The 22,165-nt window shown below is 45.1% G+C and overlaps 2 protein-coding genes across 2 annotated transcripts; one reads left to right on the top strand and one right to left on the bottom strand.

The window, feature by feature from the left end:
• Positions 1–2,680: 2,680 nt before the first annotated feature.
• On the bottom strand, positions 2,681–20,401 carry LOC308042375 (uncharacterized protein; the record flags this gene model as incomplete). The annotated part of the gene is made up of 4 exons (XM_080347721.1): positions 2,681–2,700; positions 3,468–3,620; positions 19,412–19,553; positions 20,177–20,401. The coding sequence occupies 4 exons, from the start codon at positions 20,399–20,401 to the stop codon at positions 2,681–2,683; spliced, it is 540 nt and encodes a 179-aa protein (XP_080203847.1).
• ADO (2-aminoethanethiol dioxygenase) lies at positions 20,369–21,240 on the top strand. Its single transcript, XM_080347815.1, has one exon. It carries the CDS (start codon positions 20,400–20,402, stop codon positions 21,126–21,128), a length of 729 nt encoding a protein of 242 aa, XP_080203941.1. The 5' UTR covers positions 20,369–20,399; the 3' UTR covers positions 21,129–21,240.
• The last annotated feature ends 925 nt before the right edge of the window (positions 21,241–22,165 follow it).

The following is a 22,165-nucleotide window of genomic DNA, read 5'->3' as shown; positions in this document are numbered from 1 at the left end:
ACACTGGGTGCAGTGAGAATTGTTTAAATGTCACTCTCTGACTCAACACACAGAAATGCTGTAGGGTTGTGGCACTGCTGCTTCCCTCCACATCCTGCACCTATTGACCTCTTCTGCCTTTCCACAAGAAAAAAAAAAAAGAAATCTATATATTTTACAAACAGAATATGGCTAGTTTCTAAGTAGAGATTCGTTCGGATTTCTCTGGATTACCTTTTGTTGTCTGAGAGCTTCCAAATAAATATTGCTCAGAAGATACTAAGGCAAACTGTTCTTGGACAAAGACATACAACAATTAGAATAGTTTGCGAGGCGACACAGTCATTTTGAAAAAGGCCCAGAAAATCCTAATATTGATAAAATTTATCTTCACAACTGCTGACAAGATCCAGTAAAGATGTTCTGTGTTCTGCTCATGCATTTCATCATCTTTCATAAACCAAAATATTAGCAAATCATTTTAGCAAAGTTCAAAAGCCAAACTTCTGTGTGTGCCCATTGCAAGGATAACAGTTCTTGACAATAACCTATTGTCCATACAATTTCGCTTTCCTCGTGTTTGAAGCACTGGCATACATAAACATGCTATACTTAGGTACTAAACACATTTGTCTCAGTTAATCATCACGTTATTTCACATAATCTTGTCACTAAAGCTAAGGACCCAATCAGCTTTCCGGTAACATTCAGACTCGCCTGATGGCTGTACCTGTGCAGCCTTCTTGGCTGGGCTGGGTGGGACAAGCAGGAACCACAGCAAGAGAGGAACAGAACTGTGCTGCAAACAACTGCAGAGCTGCTCCAGCAGAAAAACACCATAAGCTGAGGAAACCCAAGATCAGTTCTGCAATGCATTTCCTTACACAGACTTAAATACATCATTTACTCTCACTGTGCCTCCGCTCTGTAAAATGGTGCTTTTACATAACAGGCTCTGTGAGAATAAATACAGTATGAAGTGGCACATTGACAGGGAATGTGGAAATACCTCTGAATCTGTGATAACTCCCCTTTACCAACCAGTCATTCTTTAAACTCAAAAATGAATGATTCCAGAGAATGTTACAGTGGAAATGACTCACAAAAGACTGAAGAATCCACACTGTTTCCTGAACTGAATTCAGTTTTGCGAGTGTAAGTTTAAACAGGTTCATTTACCATAGTGATTCCATTTGGAAAGCAGTCTTACAAGATTATGAGCAGCTCTCTAAAGAGCAAACCACCAGCTAGCAGCAATGCTATTTAACAGCACTGGCCACAAGAGCCAAGGAAGCCTTTTAACACAGCAAGGCATGATCTAGGCTGCCTTGAGAAAAAGATCTATAAAAATCGTGCATTGAAAACCTGGGAATCTTGTGCATTAGTTTTGCACGCTTCTTAAAGGAGCTGGTGTTACAGTGCTTCAAGTCCCATCAAAATTTAATGGGCAAAACGTCAGGAGATAATGCATCCTGAAATACTAAATTACAGTAACCTTAGGATAGGCATCAATTTTCCTGGGAAGTTCTTCATCCTGAGGAGAAGGCAGACACTGCAAAGCTTCAACTAACATCACTGTCACCTCGCATACATCTAAAAGGTACTTTTGCCCCTTCTGGAGTGACGTTACTGGATAATATTGTTTCATTGGACAAAACCACTCCACAATCCTCCTTCCAAGATGCATGTTAAGGGGACTTCATCTTTTTCAATTTTTTAAACACAGCTACGCAGCCTTGCATCAATCATTGCCCCCTTCTCCTTCCTGCAGTGCTCACCCTGCACTGCAGCCCCTGGTGACCCCCAGGTGCTGTCCTACCTCTGCCCTGTCCCATGTCACCACTCCTTCAGACTCCCAAAAAAGCAGCCTGATGCCTTTCTTTTCAGATATTTGCCCATCCAGCACCTCCAATGGATCATAACATTTGAACTGTTGCCCTTTTGGACTAATCTTACTTAAAGCTGTCCGTCACCATTTAGGTCCTTGCTTATTTGCCCGTGTTCTGTCACTCACCTCGTCCCTGTCACCTATCTCTGCTCTGTTTTATCTTTTGGACATTCTTGTTCTGTTTTACAATTTTGGTTAGGAATAAAGCTCAAACTCTTTGCTAACACCAAATTCATCTGAAACAACCCCATCATCTGCTGTGATTTCTTTGATTTTCTGTGACTGAGGTTCTGTGCAAGTTCTACCAGTACAATCTGGAACTTCATGCTAACTATAAAGAAATCACCTCTGGTTTCTCAGTTAGACACCGCCTGGGTCCTTTCTTTGTGGGCCAACCCAGGACCCATGGAACTGAATGGAAAGACCTCAGCTGACTGCAACAGGCAGTCCTCTAAATGTGCTTAATGGAGTCATTCAAACAACTGATACTATTTATGTTAAATTTCACGACTATATGACATTCCAAGACAACCATATATGTTCTGTGTCTTTTGCGAATACATTTTTCCTGTTATACAATCTGAAAAAATACTGGTTTTGTTCAAATGTAATTTTAAGAATCAAATTTATATACAAGACCTTTAGAAAACAGAGACCCACCTCTAAATGCAAAGAACAAACATTTGCATTACCTATTTATATTAAAATATGCAGAAATTTCCAAAGCATTCAGTCAACTTATAAATTTTTATAACTTCTTCAAATTGTTAACATTTTTTTAACACACAGCATTATTTCAGCTTTGTGGAAAGCTCAATAACAATCTTTCTGGTCTGGAAAAAAGGAAAGAACATTATAATAAAGAATGCAGAATAAATAAAAACAAAACAGTACAAGCCGTACATCCACGCATACAAAGACAACTTTCATGGTGAGCTATAAGCAATTATAATAACACAATGTGCTGCATGTTGATTTCACCAGTGAAAAGAATTTCTCCAGTTATTGGAGACTTTCCTGGCAGAATTACAGAAAAAAAAAAATTCTGACATTCTCCCAATCTGACTTCTGTGCAATGCAAGTCATGCACATTTTAAACACCGATGAATAATGCTGCCTTTCTTCTGCGAGCTGGTAACAGCTGTAGAAACTATTATAGCCTGCTTAAAATCATGTCTCTGTAGTCAATACTCTCCAGACACTTAGCAATACTAAAGCTATTCCTGGGGCTAAACTAGAATTGCTATGTGAATACAAAGTTTGATTTATGTTGAAATGAAACAACAAACATCTGATCTTTCCTTTTTTTCAATAGCCATTCACACAAACATGAGTATCAGCTGCATAACTAGAAAGCGATGCACCGAATTTACAGAAATGAGACAAAGGCAGACCACCCACAGTTACCTTCAAGAAGAAAAGATTTGTCAGAGGGTGCAAGATTGCTGGTGAACACACTTTATACCATTGTGGCTGCCTTAATGTCCTCATGGTGAGGCTGTGGGTTACGGGAGTGACGTTTCATGAATCTAATTTTTCAAGTCTTCTAAAAGACACTAAATTGACTGGCAGCCCAGTACCATATCTTGGCGATGCTCACCATCAGCTGCTGTCAGGGTGATCCCAGACCAGTGGACTCCTGATAAAATTGTCCAGATGCATCCAAGAAGAAGCCAAGGTCTCTGAGTGCTAATGTTATTCTTTCGTTTCCCAAAGCTCAGGCAGGACTCCTCTAACATTTTCAAAACGATGACTGGGAAGAGAGAGGAAAAGTTGCGACTGGAACAAGAGCAAACCTTAAAGTACATATAAAATTTCAGATAGGTTCTACAGAGTCATGTATATTACTAAGATGTCCTGAAAATCCAGTTTTGATTCCTCACGCCAATGAATGGCCAAAGTTCACTTACTTTTTCAGTACCCCTTCACCTTTCAGTAAATGAAAACGTTTGAATAAATATAATCAGGTTTGTGGAGGGTTTGTCACCTCTAACAAAGACAGCAATTAATTTAACCAGTAACAATAATAAAGTGAGGGTTAAGATAAATTGAAGTAAGATACTCTTCCTCCAGAAGAACACCATAAATTTATCAGGAAGACTTCAACAGCCCCAAATTAATGGTCCAACTTCTTCTAGATTGAATCTTTAGCTGTTAAAGCACTTAGAAAGGTGAAAGATAAGCTAATTGTTCAGCTCATTATTAGCTTTTCCTCTGCCAGTAAATTACACTTTTTAAAGCATAACATTTGCATCTTCTAATCAGAGGTCTTCAGGGACGTTTCAGCATGCATCGGTACTTGCCGTATTCTCCTTCCCCTGCAGACACCAAGCACCAGGACAGCCTGTCTACCCTCCAGCTGCCCCCCACTGCACCCAACAGAGCTCCCCACACAGCCCCAGTGCTTGGCTGGGGAAAACACTCCTGGGTTGTGGCTATGGAAAATTCGGCACTGCTTTCCGAAAAGCCACTTGTTAGTTCCACCAGCTCACCTTCGCCTTTGCTAAAAATGCACGTGACTGGTGCAGCTGCCCGAGGACAGGAACCTGTATTGCCCACCAGTGCATAGTGGGACTGTGCAAGACTGAGGACTCCTGAGGCAAAACAGAGTTTGAAATTCCAAATGCAGATCCAACGCACAGCAGAACTGCTGTAATTCTCTCTACTTTCAGGTCAAATTCAAGCTCTTGGGCTGGCCTCGAGACCACTGTTATTTTTGGCAAAACTCCCTTTGACTTTACTCAAGGCCCCAGTTCATATTTACACAGTCCTGTCCTGTGCTGCTCCCAACCCCTCTGCTTTTCTTCCTCCCTGCCCACTCTCTCTTGTTCCTTTGTCTGTGGTTCTTGTGCATCTTTTCTTCTCCATGCTTTGAGCCTTGCCCCACGCTGCCCTCTGGGCTAAGATCTCTCTCCCAGAGAGGAATTTGCATGTCCTATCTTCGTGTATCTGCAATAATGCCGAATGGGAGCAAAGCTGACCCATATCGTTGGGTGTCTCTTGCCAAGTATCCCCTGTTCTTCCTCCTGCCTCTTCGAACAATCTCACCCTGTCTTTGCTTAGCATCTGTGACTTTGTTCCCTTCTTCTACTTATCTGTTGGCCTACCTTTCATATATGCTAAGTTTGCCATACTTGGACTGAGAGATCCTGCAGGCAGAGTACAAAGTTGTTGGTTTTTTCCTTTCTTTGTCTATAAAATGCTGCTTTATTTAAATATTTTCCCATAATAATGGAAAGAGAGGAAGAGCTTACAACACTAAACCATACGGAAAGAGAAGGTGTGCGCATAAGGAGGAAGAGGACTCATTTTCTTAAACTTTAATAGGTACCTAAGAAATAACTGCTTTTTTCTTTCAAAAAATACTGGCCATATGCAATGGAGAAAGGTATTATCTAGGAAGAAGGCATAAAAAAGCCATCTTATCCTTTGGTCTGGGAATTTCAGCTGGGCTCAGATTCTTAATTCAGCACAGTCACAAGGCAACACTGCAATTACAATCCTTCAGGGACTGCAAATGAAATAAAAGTTACGTTCAAATCAACCGATTTCCAAGGTCATCCACTTGAGACCAGGGCAGCAGGGAACCAAACAGCCTTACAAAACTTACCAATTAAGCACAAATCATGCAACTAGGAAATTCTCACAGGAATTCTCTTAACACCAGCCCGATTTGCTAAACTTAATGGTCAGAGTAAGAAAAATCAGGCTGTGGGTTACAAGGGCAAATAACTAAAAATGGGAAGCTGACAGTAGACCACATGGAAAACTAAATGGACTGCAGACAAGCTTAGAGGAAGCAATGGCTATTTGAGAATCCCCGTTGGGCACAAACCAGCATTCTGCCATACATGAAACACACTAACTGCTGCAACATGGGCAGAGAAAGTCAAATAACCTTTCTATATTTTTAAAAAAAAGCAGATTTAGAGTGATTCCATCCATCACAAAAGAGAATGAAACAGGAAAATCTCCAGCATGTGGGCACACTGTAAATGCAAGAACAGAGCTTCCTCGCAACAAGGTCAGGAAGATCTGATCCTTGGCACTAACTCTGAAATGAAAACTCTTTTAGAGAGGTTACCTCTGTACCTGCCTATGTGCAGAAAAGTCACTGATAGCTGAAAAACTTCTGTGCTGCTTTTCTATAACAATAATTACACAACAGCTGCTCAGAACTGAATGGGATCCAGTATAATCATTCTAGCACATGTAACTATCTATCCAGACATTTACATAGTGAGGAGGAACTCTGAATAAGAACGCACAGGGCACACAACGCCATCAACACGTCCCGTTTTGGCTGATATCGCTGTGTTAGTGCAGTCCGCGGGCAGGTGCTGTCAGTTCTGACAGGCCTGTTGGGTAACAGCGACAGGAATCTGTCAGATGCTGCCCACACACAGGCCGTGTCCCGCACGGCACGCTGACCTCCTCCTAAGAGGCTGAGTTTTAAAATTCTACTGAACACGCGACAAATACCAGCTGGCAACGTGTGATGTATCCCAGAGAAAGGGAAAGGCATAATGGGGAAATACCCTCCAAGGACAGCAGTGGGCTTGCCGGACTTCAAAGTAGCCTGAGGCTTGGCCAAGAATAAACCACAAGTGTTTTTACCCTCACAAGATCGTATTCACACCCTGCATGACTCCTTTTTCCCCAGGAAAAAGCCCTGCAGCAATACATGAGAAGACACCTGTCAAAGACCTTTGGCACCGCCCCAATATAACCACACAGCCTCCCGTCCCTTCTTTCCTTGGACACGGAAATTCTGAGGCACCTGCTTACTCCTGCTTCCTGCCTTCTTCACACCATCTGAGGTGCAAAGCTGATGGAGATGAACCAGCCACATTTCTGAGGCAGGCAATAAAATATCAGAGGCTAGCAGCTACCAGGACAGCCTTTGCACACCCAGCTGTGACAGCTCAGAGCGCTTCTGCTCCCATGCAAGAGGTTATCAGACCCACAGCAAGGCTTCAAACCTTCAGCTACGTCATCAGGCTACCCACCAGAGCCTGTGAGACAAACACACTCCATGTTCCCACCCTGCTGCTGTGGAGGGATCGATTGGAGAGGTGGTAATGCCTTCAGCTACACAAATAGATCTGGGAGAGCTCTTTGGCAGCACACGGGGACCTTGGGTTCAGTACATTACGCAGTGAGATAATTCCAGTATTGTCTCTCTTAACAAAAAGTAAAAGGTCTCTGAAACAATGATTTTTGCTTTTGGAAATTATATTAAGACCAGTGCAGAAACTGGTAGCAAAGAAGTGATTCATGAACACCAACAGAGTGATTCACCAGCCCCCTTGCTAGGAAGTGATATCATCACACTCCATCTCCAAGAGAATGGCAGAAGCATTGTTTCACAGGATAGAAAAGTGCTGTATTCTCCAAAAGAAAAGTATTAAATCTGCAAGTGTGTATGACAAAGTAGAGGGGGCAAATAGTCAGTGCTCTGAGCCAGGTGTCCAACACAGTGACTATCAAATGCTTGTAAGCTCAACTGAAGAACACCACACCACTTCCAACCTGGTCTGGGATAAGTTGCAAGCTTTTAGTATGTTTTACAACTACCCCACAGCCCAACCAGATTCTTCTCTACCTGATCCATCACTCCTCACTCTATCCTGCAAGCCACAAACAGTAGAATCCTTTCTTGCTCCCTGCTTAGTAGGGAGCGTGTGCTTGCATTCTTATCTGCATCCCACACTCTCTCTGACCCACAAAATTGCCCCCGTTCCCAGTCTTGCCAGGGATCTATACACCTCAGCAGTTTGCCTGCTCCCCCCTTTTTCCAGCACAGCTACCCAGGTGCTCCAGTGCTTTTCAAGCCTAAAAGCACAGGGATGCTGCACATCCAGCTGGCCCAGCAAACCCCAAAGCTCTTCCCATCCCTCTGCTACACCGATTCTCACCTTGTGCCTCACATCAAGGAGAAGCTGAATGCATGTTTGCTGCTGCTGAGGAGACAGAAAGCGAGGGAGTTTTAGGTTTCAGTATGTATGTTGCATGTTGTCTTCAAGGGCGACACCCTAGATAAGAGGGTTTTTCAGTTCTGGAAACCATACCTCATGTTCAACACAACCGTGCTCTCTGCAGTTATTCTGGGCGGTATCAGCTTGTCAGCACCTCAAAGCCTGAAGCCTCCTGCACTCTGCCATGCCTTGAATTAACGATCTGCCCCTTGCAAAGCAGACAGCAGTAGGCTTCCAGCTACCTAACTACCAAACTGACAATGACAAGCTGACAATGCCCAGACTAAGAAGATTTTCTCTCTGTCAACCTTATTCCTTCTCCTCAGCCTGCCCTGTGTGCCAAGAGGTCAAAGCACTACCCATCCAGTTCACCTGATAGCGATGCTTCTTCCTCACCTGCAAAATTCATCTCGGAAAACCTACACTTAGAGCACCCACCATCAGCAGCCCCGAGCATCTGAAAGACAATAAAACCAGGGCTGCTTTCCTCCCCAGCCTGCTGCCCAGCTGTGCCACACAAGGGACACCTCGAGTCCAGGGAACTGCCAGAGAAGAGAGTGGCGAATTTGTGAATCACTTAATTTCTCCAAAACTCCTTTAAGTCTCTGCAGGAAGACTTAAAGGACCACAGCAAGCCAGAGGCTACTGTCAAAGCAAGGCTTTAGGGGTGATCACAGAGCAGCAGGCATGTCCAAGCAGCACTTGAGAAGTCATCTGCAAGGAAGAACAAGTCTCATGCCACGTAACATGAAAGCAAGTTATAAGTATTTATTCTACCACTCCTAAACCCCCAGGGACTGGCTTTTTAATGCAACTCATACCCTCCCAATCCAGTAAGCTCAGTTCCCTGGCGACTGGTGCTGCAGATGCATAGATGCTTAGAGCTGAGCAGCTCTGGCATTTCTGATATACCCAGCTACACTTGGTGTCAGCCAGAGTAAAATGAGGAACCTGACTGTATTTCTTTTCCATGTGGCAGGCCACAAGAGAGATCATATTCTTGATACAGTTTCAGTGTTTCTGGACATTAGACAAGATCATAGCGGAATTCAATCAGCAACAGAAAATGGAAATGCCCCTTCCTTTGGGCAAACACACAAAAAGCACTGGGCCCGAGTTTCCACTGGTGACACTTACTTACCATCAGTGTAACTCAACCAATGTTCACAGTTACTCCTCATTAACTTAAATAAGAAGAAAATCTGATTTTTCATTTGGCTTAGGGAAAAAGTAAGCGCTTTTGGAGTAAACAAGCATAAGTAACCTGTTAGCAAGCATTTTAGAGAACATTTCACTTTGTTGAAAATATTCCCTCAAGTTATTGGTATGATCTAGATGTGCAGCAACTGTTGTACTTATTTATTTGAAAATTATCAAGTATCATCAGTTAATGAGCCCTGCATTACAGTGTTTCCATTCAAAGAGCCTCCTTTATTGTGTATATGCACCCCTTCGTTAAAGTCATGAAGGCAATACCCCAGACAGAGCAGAGTGGAAGAGATCACACATACCTGTTTTATCTCAATTACCCAGAAAAGTGAATAGTTCACTTCTTCTAGGTAGTATAAAACCTCATATACCACAAGAACAGAAGCTCAAAGGCCACATAGTACTTTCACTTCATGTATGCATCTTCCAGTGATGTCAACTGGACGGGAGCTGCTGAGAATCAACTTTTGCCAGGAAGTATTTTCAGACATACCCATCAGCTCTGGGCTCACACTTATGTCCCAACAAAATTCAATGTCTCTTCACACCATACACACTTGTACTGTAACTTTTATATGACAGAAGAAAAAAAAAAAGTATCTTGCATAAGTAAAATTCACTTTGTCAAATTCCGGAGGCTCTTGGAAAAAGTGAAAGCATTTTTAAAAGTTGGCCTCAGGAAAAACATTCTCTCTTCTCAGGGGTTTGAATGTGCTGGCCACATTTCCGGGCGTAAGGACAGCTGATAACTTGTGATGAGATTGCCACAGTTTAAGAATTTAACAACATGAAGACGGCTTAAGCCAACAGGTACCATTTCACCACAGGGCATGAGAGCAGAGTTCCTGAAGTTCAGCTGGTTCCTGAAGTGCAGCTGAGGGATGTGACAGTGTGTTAAGCTACAGCTTCCCACTGTCTCCTTTATATTCTAAGAGCTAAACTGTCCTTATTCCGAGGCGTGGGTCAAAATATTGCAAGAAATGCAAGGCACAGAGGAGAATAAAGGTTATTTTCAACTTGTTAGGCTTTCCAAAAAGTTTTCAGATTCTGCACACAGTTAACCAATTTTATCATTTTAGTTACACACCTTTATTAATATCAAAACAACCAGCTTCTTGTTATCAATCTTTTTTTTTTTCTTTTAAATTTAGTTATATGCCACCCCCTTGAAGTAAAATAGCTCAGATTCACAAAGATTGAGATAATAATGGAAATAAAATACAATGAATCAACTGGTTTGGTACACAAAATAAACATCTGTAATTACAAAGCAGCCAATGCACTGGCTCTGCCTTGAGTTACATTACAGCCTTGGATCCCAGGACTTAAAATCACCTTTGCTCTCTTTGTCACAGGTCAAGTACAGCTCAGCCAAACCCAGAGATTTGTGCCAAACAGTTTGTGTTTCCAACAACTAAATATTGAATCCGCCTTTTATAAGACACTTGGGAGTCACGCTTGCACAATTATTTGCATACACAGCCACTTTATTTCAGACCTAAATACAAAAAGCTATTAACAGTTGGCCAGATTCTGCTCTCATTTGCAAAACCACCTCATTTTCACTAAGACCAGCAAAGCCTGAGTTTTGTACCACACATGGGAGAGCAGAACTCCTTCACCAAGGCAACTCATATGGACTGCCCGGAGGTTTGTGTTCCGCTGCACATGCTGCCTCCTGCTCACCAACCTTCTAACTGCTCTACAGTCTCACCTGCCTTTACATTACATGGATCTCATTTCACAGACAGACAAGGGCAGGTTACTCATTCCCCTTAATTCATTGGATTTACAAGAAGCACGCCAGCTGAGTAACACTGAACAAAAGACAAAATTGTTTCTACAGTGTATTTACACACAATAAAAAGAACCGAACAAGCAAACAAGCTGTACACAACGTGCCCTATTATTAACTGAAACCAGAAGAAACTCTCTTCAGTACTTTGAGTGCTTATAAATGCATGCTTATGTCCTAAGTAACCTAGAGCTTCCAGCAAATACTTAGTCCTCAAAGCTCTGGGCCAAGTTTTCTCCACTGTATTTACTCCCTGGAGCCCACAGGAGGTAGCAGATAGCTGGTCTCCAACCCCGTTTCTTCAGAGCTCTCCACACCGAGGCCAGATTTTGCTTGTTCTCCCTGACTGACAGGTCACCTGGTTTAACTTCTCCTGGACTCCTTCATCTGCCACAGGTGTCACAGCCACCGCCACACCAAGCACCGCACCATTCCCGGTTCTGGTAATGCAATAAAGCCAGTCCCAGGTATAAAACATGTGACTGTTTACAGTGTGATGAGGTATGTCCAGAGGCTCAGCCCTCAGTACAGAACAGAGCACTGGGCACACAAGCTGCCGTTCCGCCCAGCAGCCATCTGACCTCGGACGGGGCTCCCACCCCACAGCATCCCGCCGGATTCCGTGTCCTTCTCCAGACAAGGTTTCCTGCCACCTTGCATGACCATATCAACGGCCACACAAACTCCCCCAACCTATTCCCCTTGCATAAGAGGAAAAGTAATTTATGACACAAATACAAGGCACAGTGGATCACTCCAGCTTGTCTGTTGACCCGTATCAAAAAACAGCACCAGTTTTAAGGGCCCTCTTCTGCCACCCTTCCAATGAATACTTTGAGGGGAGAAACCTCAACACGTCACAGCGCAGTATTTCTGATGCTAACTAATGTGTCTTTTTTTCCCCCTACTAGAATTCATCAGAAGATTGTCACATTTTTCAAGTGGGAGATGCTGAGAATTGGCTTGCAACTCTCTGGTAAAGCTGGAAAACAAGGCAAGAGGCCAGCTCCTCTGTGCGTGAACCTCCAGTGACTCAACTGACGCGTGCGCAGATGGGGCAAGACCCGAGAAAATCGGATAATCCTGTTCCAACGGTGTACAGCCAGATTTGTAAACAGATAAATTGGCCGCTATTTTTGACGTGGCGTGTTATCATCTCAGTAAAGCAGCAATATGTCTCTACACACTCAACCTTTTGATTCTCAGACAAAGCTAGGGTAAAAGCACATTGAATTTACACAACAGCTCACAACTGCTTGGGAAGGACAACTGTAAAGCAGGTTGGGCAACCTTGCTTGTACCTTCTCATATAAGGAATCAGTGGCTGGACAGTATAACATATTATTCCCCTATGATGTACTCTACTATCAGCTTCAGATCCTTCCGTTTTGCCTCAAATGTCCATATGACACAGTACATATATATGGTTTACATATACGTTTTATTTAGCACAAAACAAGGAATAGCACTGCATTTAGCATTCTGTTTTAACACTGTACATACAGAAACAAACATAGATGCAGATAACCTTGAGAAATCACATACACATGTGAAAGAAGTCTTTTTTAATACTGTCCCAAATATTTCTACCATTACCTAGTAGCATCAGCATGAGTCCAAAAGATCACATAAATGAGGCCCTCGCCCTCCATGCACACCAAGAAGAACTCCTCCCAAAACTCTATAAGGATAAAATTTTAGCTTTGACTCAAAAGTCCCAAGGACTACAGCCTACCAGAGGAAGGCAGTCAAAGAGATCAAAGGCATCCCCAGAGACTTTGTTAGGTGAAAAAAAGTGAAGTGTGCAAAGTTACTCAACTGTTTTGTGGACTTACGGTTCTGTTGGCATCCTCATACAGTGTCATAAATGTAAATGTATACATCAAAATGCAAATACGCTTACAACCCTGCCATGAGTTCCGAGTGAACAGCGCTCTGTAAGCAATGGCAGCTCCTTCTGTGTGCAAGGCCCTGCCCATACAGGGCTCTCTGCAGGACTAGGACTGTAAACTACATACCTAAATGCTGGCAAAGTGTGTTTACATAATATGTAAATAGATAAAGAAAAGTACATTCACACCAACTACCAAGGAAAGAAAACAAATATTTTTTCTCCAGCTAGAAGTACTGAATCACTTACCATCTGGTTTGGGAGGAAAAAAACCAGACTCAGTCCAATTCAGCTATGAAGAAAATCCTATCTAAAAAAAGTAATCACATGCTAGGTCCTCTTAAGTTCAATTTCCAATCATTTTTACATGGAGACATGGAGAGTTTTGTTTTCCTGAAGGGAAAGACAAACAAACAAACAACAGTAAGAAGGATGTGTGGCTTGTTGGGCCCCAATCCTGCAAGCTCTAAATACTTAGCTACAGAGAATAGTGGAAGCTATTTTTCAGGACAAAGCTGAATCTCTGCATCAGTTTCTGCTGGTATGCATCCTAATTTTCCACGAAAACTGCCACACTTTTGCTACCATGCTGTGAAATGCAAAAGTAAGATCTAGATACTAATTACCTGAACTAATTTCCCTTTACACCTTGGTAACCTTTGGGTTTTTTCCTCAATCATCTGAAGACATACCTATGCACACATAGCATAGTACAGTATGTTACTGACATATTATTGTAACTGAAAAATAGCATGGTCATATAAATACTCCAAGTACTAGAGCACCACCAGCAAAGGTCATGTTTATAGCTCTGGCACACATTTGTCATTTCCAAACTTGTGACTTCTCACTTCGTCCTCAGACACACCATTAAAATTACTTTCTCCATTTTTAAAGAACCTAACATTTTTATAGCATCGTTTCAATTCGCACTTCAAAACTTACACATAGCACCGATTTTCCAAATTTCTTTGTGTGTTCCCTTTAGCAGTTGTTCACCCCACAACCGTATGTCACGGAACCAAACTGCGTGGTTCCCTCCTCACCCCTGCGTGCTGCTTCCCTGGAGCATCCTCCTGGCCTCAGTCCCTGATATTCCATCCACACTTCCTCCTCTTTTTCCTCGCCATTTTCCTCTACTAATTCCCAACATTTAGTAACTGATGTTCTTGTATTTTAATACTTTTGCGTTGGATGTAGGCAAATCCTGGTTAAAACTTCAACTCAGAGATCGATACCGCTGCACGGGCAGCTGTAACAGCCCTGCAGTTCCTGGCCTGCTGCTGCTGTTTCCCCCCATCCACCTCCCCTGTTCAAACGCTTGCATAAAATTTCCTTCCTGCTTCCAGAGGACTCAAGTTTAAAACGGACCCTTTACCAATGGGACAAAGAGGATTTTACTGGATTTACTGATTAATCTAAACACTTCAAACACCGAAAGAAATGTCCCTGTCCCACTAAATACCTTATCCACTACGTTTTACAGTTCACCTCTTTTTTTCTGCTGAACAGTAAGTCCATGAAAGAATGAAACTATTATTTATTTTAAAAAGAAAAATATTCTGGGCTATTCCTTACAAACTACTTATTTTTTTCTTCTTAAATTTAGCATTATTGATTAACCCTATGCAGGTCTCCACTAGGATAAATTTGATCCCAAATAATCAAGGAATTAAATAGTTCTCTCTCACACTGAAAAGTGATTGTTAAAATGACGTGTTACACATATAACCAAAGGCAACCAAGTTACTATGGCTTCATGCGTTATCACTTATCGCCTGTGTGATGATCATACCCAGTTCTCACTCATGAGCATGAAAAAGAAAGGCTTAGCTTAAAGATAGTCTGTGCTAAAGCATTTTTGGCAGTGAGGGAAGGCTATGAGTGAGCACCGAGCAGGTTACAGTGACTCAGCTGCACAGCAGTCACTCTTTAAACCACAGAAACAGGATTACTTTAGACCTTGCTAATAAGGATTCCTAACAGTTGGCGTGTGATCACTACTTGGGGTAGCACAAGCAGTAGCAGACCCACACCTCACACCCTCTGGGACCCCAGAGTTAGTGAACTATCAACTTCCAACCCCCAGACTCCAACAGAGCAGAATCACACCCTACCCTAACACAGAAGTGCCTATATACCACACCCATCTCAGGGCAGGCAAGAGTAAATACCGCACGGAAGTCAGTGATAGTGGGAGAACAGACACCCACAGAGACAGAACCTTCCCCTGCCATTACCGAGGCAGCTGCCGAGGGACAGTTGGCGGCCAGGGAGCTGCTTCCAAGCCAAGGTGACCTTGCAAGCTTCTCCCACCCTCCGCTCTCCTGCTGAGCGACCAAATGGGACCCTCGGGATTCTCGGAAAAAGTAACAGAGAGAAAAAAAAACAAACCAAAACAAACAAAAAAAACCGCTTCAGTTTGGCACTGATGGAACAGGGACCAGGAAGGGCGTTACGGGTCTGGCAGCCAGTGACACAATTCAAAGGACCGACAGGGAGGTGATTTCAAAAATGCTGTAGAGGGCCACGCTCTGAGCCCCAAAAAGCACCCAGGGAGGAGACGGACCTCTCAGGCTAACAGAGCATCAGGACTACGGCCAAGCACAACCATCCTTCCATGCCAGCTATCCCAGGAAACCGATTTCAGCAGGTAGTGTGAGCACGTGAATTAACTTTTATAAGTAAAATGATGAATGACTTCTATTCATTTTGCTGCTTTTGAATGCACTTATGTAAAATATCAAATGTCACATGATTTTAATACAACCAGAGATGAAGATATGCAGGGAAGAAATCACAAGTACACACACCACACCTTTACCTGTGTCTTTTCTGCTGCCAGTTAAAAGACTAAAAACCATGGTCCAAACTAGTGTTCTATCCATTATAAGATTAACCAGTTTAATCAATTATTCCCATTTATTACTAATTACATTCTAACATACTATCCATAACATTCCTGTTTATATTTCATTTTGAAAATTATGCCAGTAATAAGAAAGAGAGATCATACAGCTTTTTGTGGACTCGGAGTTACAGTGCAAATGGAGCTGTGGGTTTCTTTCATCTCATTAATTACCAACAAATTGGGTTTTTTTACTGTCCTGCCTGCACCTGAGCACTCAGGACTGTGGACACCTCAACAATATTCTTGAATGTATTTTTAAGTTTTAGGCATAAAGGTCAATTTTTTCCCAGATTATATAATCAGATTATCTTTAGAAAACATTAAAGATAGATCAAAAACTTAGAAAAATCAAGTAATAACTCTTTCCATAACCATTAGGGGATTTCTCTTTTTTATTACGGGTGCGTACAACTGTTGAAAGAGTCACGCAGCTCCACAGCTGCAGCGGCTACAACAGACACCACGGAAGCGGCTCTGGACAGAGCTGCCTCCCTGCAAACCACAAGCCCAGAAGAGAGGGCAGTTTCTAACCACGCTGGTAAACATTGTCTTCCTTACATCCAGGATCAGCCATAGACAGAGAGTTCAGCAGGAATGAGGCCATGCCTAACTCACAGCACCCATCGCCACAGTCTAACCGGGGCAGTGCCAGAGACATCAGCTGGGACCCAACTTACGCCAGTGGAAAGCACGAAATCAAGGGAGCGAAACCCAGCGGATCAGAATGAGGCTGGTTATGTCAGCAAACCCACGGATAGGGAGTTGCATGCTGCGCAGCCTTTCCCACTTTGCGTCACCCCAACTCCTGCTCTGGGCTGTTCAGTAGCAAACTGTCAATAAAACTCACTGATGATGTGCTTTATATAGAAATAGTGCATTTAACTGAGAGGCTACAACAAATGAAGAATGCAGCAAGGGGTGAATTAGGTGGTTAATGGAATACAGGACGTGTGTCAGTAAAGAAGTGGTAAAGGTGGGTGGGAGTCTTAATGTTATATAGATCTGCTTGAAGTTTGGTATATATATGAACCTAATTCCCCTTTCGATTTCAGTACAGTTATATCCAGCACTCCTCTCTGTTTCTACAGCTATATAAACTCTCTGATGAATAACTGATAACCAACTTTCTTTTACGTAAGCCATTACTGGAGAGCCAGCAAATATTGCGGATATGTTGTTTGTCTTCTCTCTTTTTAGTCTTGTTCTCATCTGAATCATGTTTGGCTAGCATTCATATCTATTTCCTTGATTGGTGGTGGCTGTAGAAATAATAATAATATATACCCTCACAGAATGAGTGGCAGAAACAATGCAAAAAATTACATTCGTTGACACAGATTCTTATTTTTTGTCCTATGTAAACATACATCTGCAGCTGTTGGCAACATGACAACAGCGGATGGTTTCTGTGCTGCCTGTCCAAGTTCTACACCTTGTAAAAGAAATATTTTAGCATTGTGACACCACATTTAAGTACAGCTAACAACTGAGCTTCTAGGCAGGCAGCTGTCACTTTTGTCCATTCAACACTGTTGTTTTATCTGATGGATTACAAGTAATTTTGACTTCTCAAAACAAATTAAGGGCATCTGGGAAGCAAATCCTAGAAGAAAGTGAAAATGAGCAAGGGATATTTCACAAATTTGGGGGGAATTGTAAGACACAACAGCAACAAAGAAATGAGAAGCTGAAAAACTGTCCATTCCACAAGAGAGTTGAGGTAGAAAGGAGAGAACCCTGCAAGTAGGAGGGGTTGGGCAGGAGAAAATAGCTCTAACACTTCTCAACACATTCTCCTTCTGTGTGGGGGGAAAAAAACAAACACAGCAGGAGACCAAAGCCATAACCTGAACATGACCTCCCTCATACTGGTTCTATCATAAAACCACTGGGCTGAACTTTGGTCATTTCATCACCGGCACAAAGCAGTCTCAAAGCCCAGCAAAGCAACTACACCGTGATGGTTTTTTTTTTCTTCATTTGCACTCAAGATAGTAGAGGCTTGCTAAGAATATGGCCTTTCAGAAGAAAAAACATGTCAATTTAATTGTCAGTTGGCTGGACATCTTGCTTTTCTTTTGAGGTTGTTTGTTTTAGTATTACTGCACTGAAAAATGTGAGTGTGATATAACATATAACTGGAACATTAAGTGCCAAGGACATATTTTTGTTTGTATCTGTTAGAAATGGAAATCAATACAGTAGTTAAAAACATTGAAGATTATAAAGTGAAACATAAACCCTATCACCAATGTAATATGCCACCAGGAATGTTCACATAAAGATGTTCTTAAAATCTTAATAAACATCCTCTTACACAGGATATTTACAGAGTGATATGCACTAAAAGGTTCAAGTAACTCACCTACTATCACCCAGTGAGTCAAGATCAGGCTGAGATCAGAGTTTAGGATCCCAGTTTACTCTGCTGATCTTTCTTACAACTGCATGTTATCTCAAGTGCAATGTCTTACCAATACCAAGCATTTCTGTTTCCACAAAACGCCGTATTTTTGTATTGCATATTAAAAGAGTCAGTGTGTTCTAAAGTGAGCATTCCAGCAATCACTTGCAAGTATAAAATGTAATTGCTGAGGCAGGACACAAATGGATAGCTTAAGCCAACAGAGAGATAATTTACCATTGTCACTGATAATGATAACTGCCAAAAATTCCAGTCCATACCACCATATTTAAAGTGAGTGTCCCTGCAGAAGGGCACTGAATAGCACACTGAATACGGAGCCTTCCAAATCCCTTGGCTCCAACAAAATGCCAGTTGCCAATCAACACAGCAGCGGTGAGACTGTGGGTGTCCTCAGCAGTTCACTCCAGCACAGAACAGCTCCCAGGCCAGTAACAACCCCATCTCTCAACTCAAGGCCTCTGCCCCCTCATCTTCACCATCCTCCAGGCAGATCTGCTCCTGCCAAATACAAAAATGCTCACCTGATCTTCACCCTGCGCTCCAAACACTGGAACTGGAGACAGCAATGACTTAAAACATCAGTGTGTGAACATGAAACAGCTGAGGATTGCAACGCTTTGTGGTTTCACGTGGAACTTGAAAGCAGCAAACCAAATGAAGATTCTCCTCTATGAAGAGGAAGCAATAATGCCATGACCTAAGTCTGCATTCTGGGCAGCAAACTTATTTATAGAGAGAGGGATATAAGTTTGGGAAGAAAGATTCAAGTCACACATATTTGTTTACAGTACCAGTATTTCATCCTCTATAGGCCATCACATGGCTGCAACATCTAGATTTCTGATTCAAGTACAATATGTAAGAATAGTATAAGGCCACACATATCTCACTTAAGTTTAATGCATATCTTAAGACTTGAGTTTGCCTTTAATCAAGATAATACATTGGTTTACCTTGGTTTTAAATGAACTTTTTAAACTTGGTAGGCTGCAGCCCCTGGAGTCCTGTTTGACTGAATATTATCATTCAGCTATTTTTCAGAATCCTAACCAGCTAGGCCTACACCTACGATGGTACTTAGGTGCTGAACACCTGCTTAAATAATTGAACTCAAGGTGTTATGAGCCTGTATAATTTTGCGATCAGAGCCTAACTTTAACAAATCCCAGCACTAATAGGTTAATTTCTGACTTCAAAACCTCCATATTTTCTAGGCATGATCTGCTATGTGTAGTCACATGTATCAGAAAGCAGGTAGTAGGATTGTTGCCACAGATCTATAAATGAAATAAAATGTTGCATGTAACGCCCTGGAAGAATAAATCACTGTACCCTTTTTGTACATCAGCCTGAAACAACCACATGCAGGCTCAACCGGGTTGGAAGTGAGCCAAAAGATTATCCATCCTTTCTGCCACACGTGGATTCTCCGAGAATCAGCGTCTGGAACTCCATGTGCTCGTTCGATGTTCATCTGTGGTTAAAGATAATGAATTCAGATACAATCATGCTCAAAAGTGACGAGAAGCAGACACAGCAAGAACAGGGCATGCTGTACAGCAAGACCTCGATCCAATACTCCGATGGGAGAGGCAGTGTCAGAAAGCTGAAAACTGACAAGGTGGCCAAAAGGGCTCAGCTTTAACAAGCAGTGAGTGATCAAAAGAGCTCAAACTAAACCAAAACAAAATATCTGTTGTCCGTTATATGTCCACGACACTGTGCTTGCACTGCCGTGCTGAACTACACGGCTGTACTACAAAACAAGTAAAAAGTTCCTCCTGCACCTTCTCCTCGGCCAGGTCCACAGCTACCCGGGAGCTGTTTGTTCCCGCGGCTCCCCCGGTCCCCGCAGGCACCGCGCAGGCACCGCAGCCGAGCCCGCCTCTCAGTGCCTCTGCCCGGGCTCCCGCTGCCGCCCACGGGAGGCCGGGGCTGCCGAGACGCTTCCCACGGCTGCGGCCCGATCCCCCGCGCCTCGTCTCGAACCCCTTGGCATTGAGAGTCCGGCCGCCGGCGGTGCCGCCGCACGCCTCCGGAACCCGGGCTGCCCCGCCAACCCCGCCGCGGCGGCCGCAGCCCCCGGCGGCCACTCACCTCCGCCGGCCCTGCTGGCAGCCCCGCTCCCTCCTCCGCCGCTCGCTGCCCGCGGGCCGCCCCGCCGGAGGTCGCAGGGCGGCGGGCAGGACTACGAGCCCCGTCGTGCGCAGCGGCGCGGAGGCGCCTGCGCGGCGGGGACAGGGGGAGGAGGCGGAAGCGGCGACGGGACCGCCCGCGGCGGCGGGGCGCGGCGGGGCCAGAGCGGGTCGCCGCCGCCGCCATGCCCCGGGACAACATGGCGTCCCTGATCCAGCGGGTGGCGCGGCAGGCGCGGATCACGTTCCGCAGCCCGGCCGGGCCGGCCTTCGGCGAGAACCTGCACCGGCTGCAGCAGCTGCTGGACGAGGTGCGCGCCGAGGACTTGCACTTGGCGCCGCGGGGGCCGTCGGCAGCGGCGGCGGCGCCGGGCGGGGGCTTCCTGAGGGCCGGCGCGGTGCCGCCCGTCAGCTACATGCACATCTGCGAGACGGAGAGCTTCAGCATGGGCGTGTTCCTGCTGCGAAGCGGCGCCTGCATCCCGCTGCACGACCACCCGGGCATGAACGGCTTGCTGAAGGTGCTCTACGGCACGCTGCGCATCGCCTGCATGGACACGCTGCCCCCCGCCGCCGCCGCCCCGCCGCCCGCCGCCGGGCCCTGCCACCGCGCCCTGTTCCGCTCCCGCCAGCAGTACACGCCGGCCTCCCCGCCCTGCCTGCTCTCGCCGCAAACGGACAACCTCCACCAGATCGACGCCGTGGACGGGCCCGCCGCCTTCCTCGACATCCTGGCGCCGCCCTACGACCCCCAGCACGGCCGGGACTGCCACTACTACCGCCTGCTGGAGGGGTCGCCGGCGGGCGCCGAGCTGCCCGGGCTGCCGCGGGAGGTGTGGCTGATGGAGACCCCGCAGGCCGCCGACTTCTGGTGCGGAGGCGAGCCCTACCCCGGGCCCCGCGTCAGCCTCTGAGCCGGCGGCGGCCCGGGCCCGGCCGATGGGACGGTTGGCGGGAGTTCGCGGCCTCCTCGCGCCGCCAGGCCCGCCCAACGGAGCCGCGCCTGGCCCGTCCCCGGCGGGCCGCACCGCCCGAACCACGGCTGCGCTCAGCCCGTGTCCCGCTCCCGGCCGGCGGGACCGCGGCTGCTGGCCGGGGCTGCTCGGGAGCGCCGCGGGTCAGAGCCTTCCTGCTCCTGGCCTGCCGGGAGTCGGGGGCAGTAAACGCCAGAGCGTGTTTATTTCTTTGGGCTGATGCGGAGGAGCGGCACGGTTAAAGTGCTGATCAGCTGAACGGTTGGGGGAAAAAACATCCCGCATCCTGTGTAAATAGTTAGGGCTGCATGTCAGCAAGGGAGTTTGGGTTCCAGCAGGGAGACTCAATGCAATAAGCATTGTCCCGGGGTGCCCCAAGCTCCCCCCAGCAGAGCCAGCTGGTGCCCATGAGCCGGCAGAGCATGCCCACCCAGCCTGGGCAGGGGCTGGGCCGGCTGCAGCCTTTGGGGACTCTGTCTCCAGAGCGAGTCTCAGCAAGAGCTGTACCCTGCCAGCAAAAAACAAACCCAGAACAACTCCTGAGCCAGGACACGTTCCTCCAGTAAACACCGGTGGTCCCCAGGGCTGTAGTTAAGGGAATTCCTGCTCCGAAGGGACACCGTCAGGTTCAGAATTTCTAACAGCTCCTTAAAGCGTTGCCTATAAGATCTCACTATTGCAACTAAGAACTACAGAGTACGTCTATGCATATTTCCTTCAGCTAGGAGAAGGAGACTAGTCAGCTGCTAATTAACCTCGTTTGGAACCTCATGCGGCAGCGGCAAAGGGTATCAACTGTGGGCATCTTAAGAGAAAAACCAACCATCCACTGCTGTGTCATGGAAGCTATTGCAGAAACGTGACATATTTGCAAACTGTACATACAGCAGTGTGCATACCCTAGGTACAGATAAGATTTGACCTGACGTCTTCTCTTTAAAGCGTGGTCTGTGTTTTTATATGGACAAGTGAACACT

This window comes from Nesoenas mayeri (genome assembly GCF_963082525.1).
Source record: "Nesoenas mayeri genome assembly, chromosome: 7".
In the NCBI taxonomy this organism is placed as follows: domain Eukaryota; kingdom Metazoa; phylum Chordata; class Aves; order Columbiformes; family Columbidae; genus Nesoenas; species Nesoenas mayeri.
This window is presented reverse-complemented; position numbering and strand designations above follow the sequence as displayed.

What these genes read in the sequence shown, in the direction of transcription:
- ADO (XM_080347815.1), top strand. Translation starts at nt 20,400, where the DNA reads ATGCCCCGGGACAACATGGCGTCCCTGATCCAGCGGGTGGCGCGGCAG.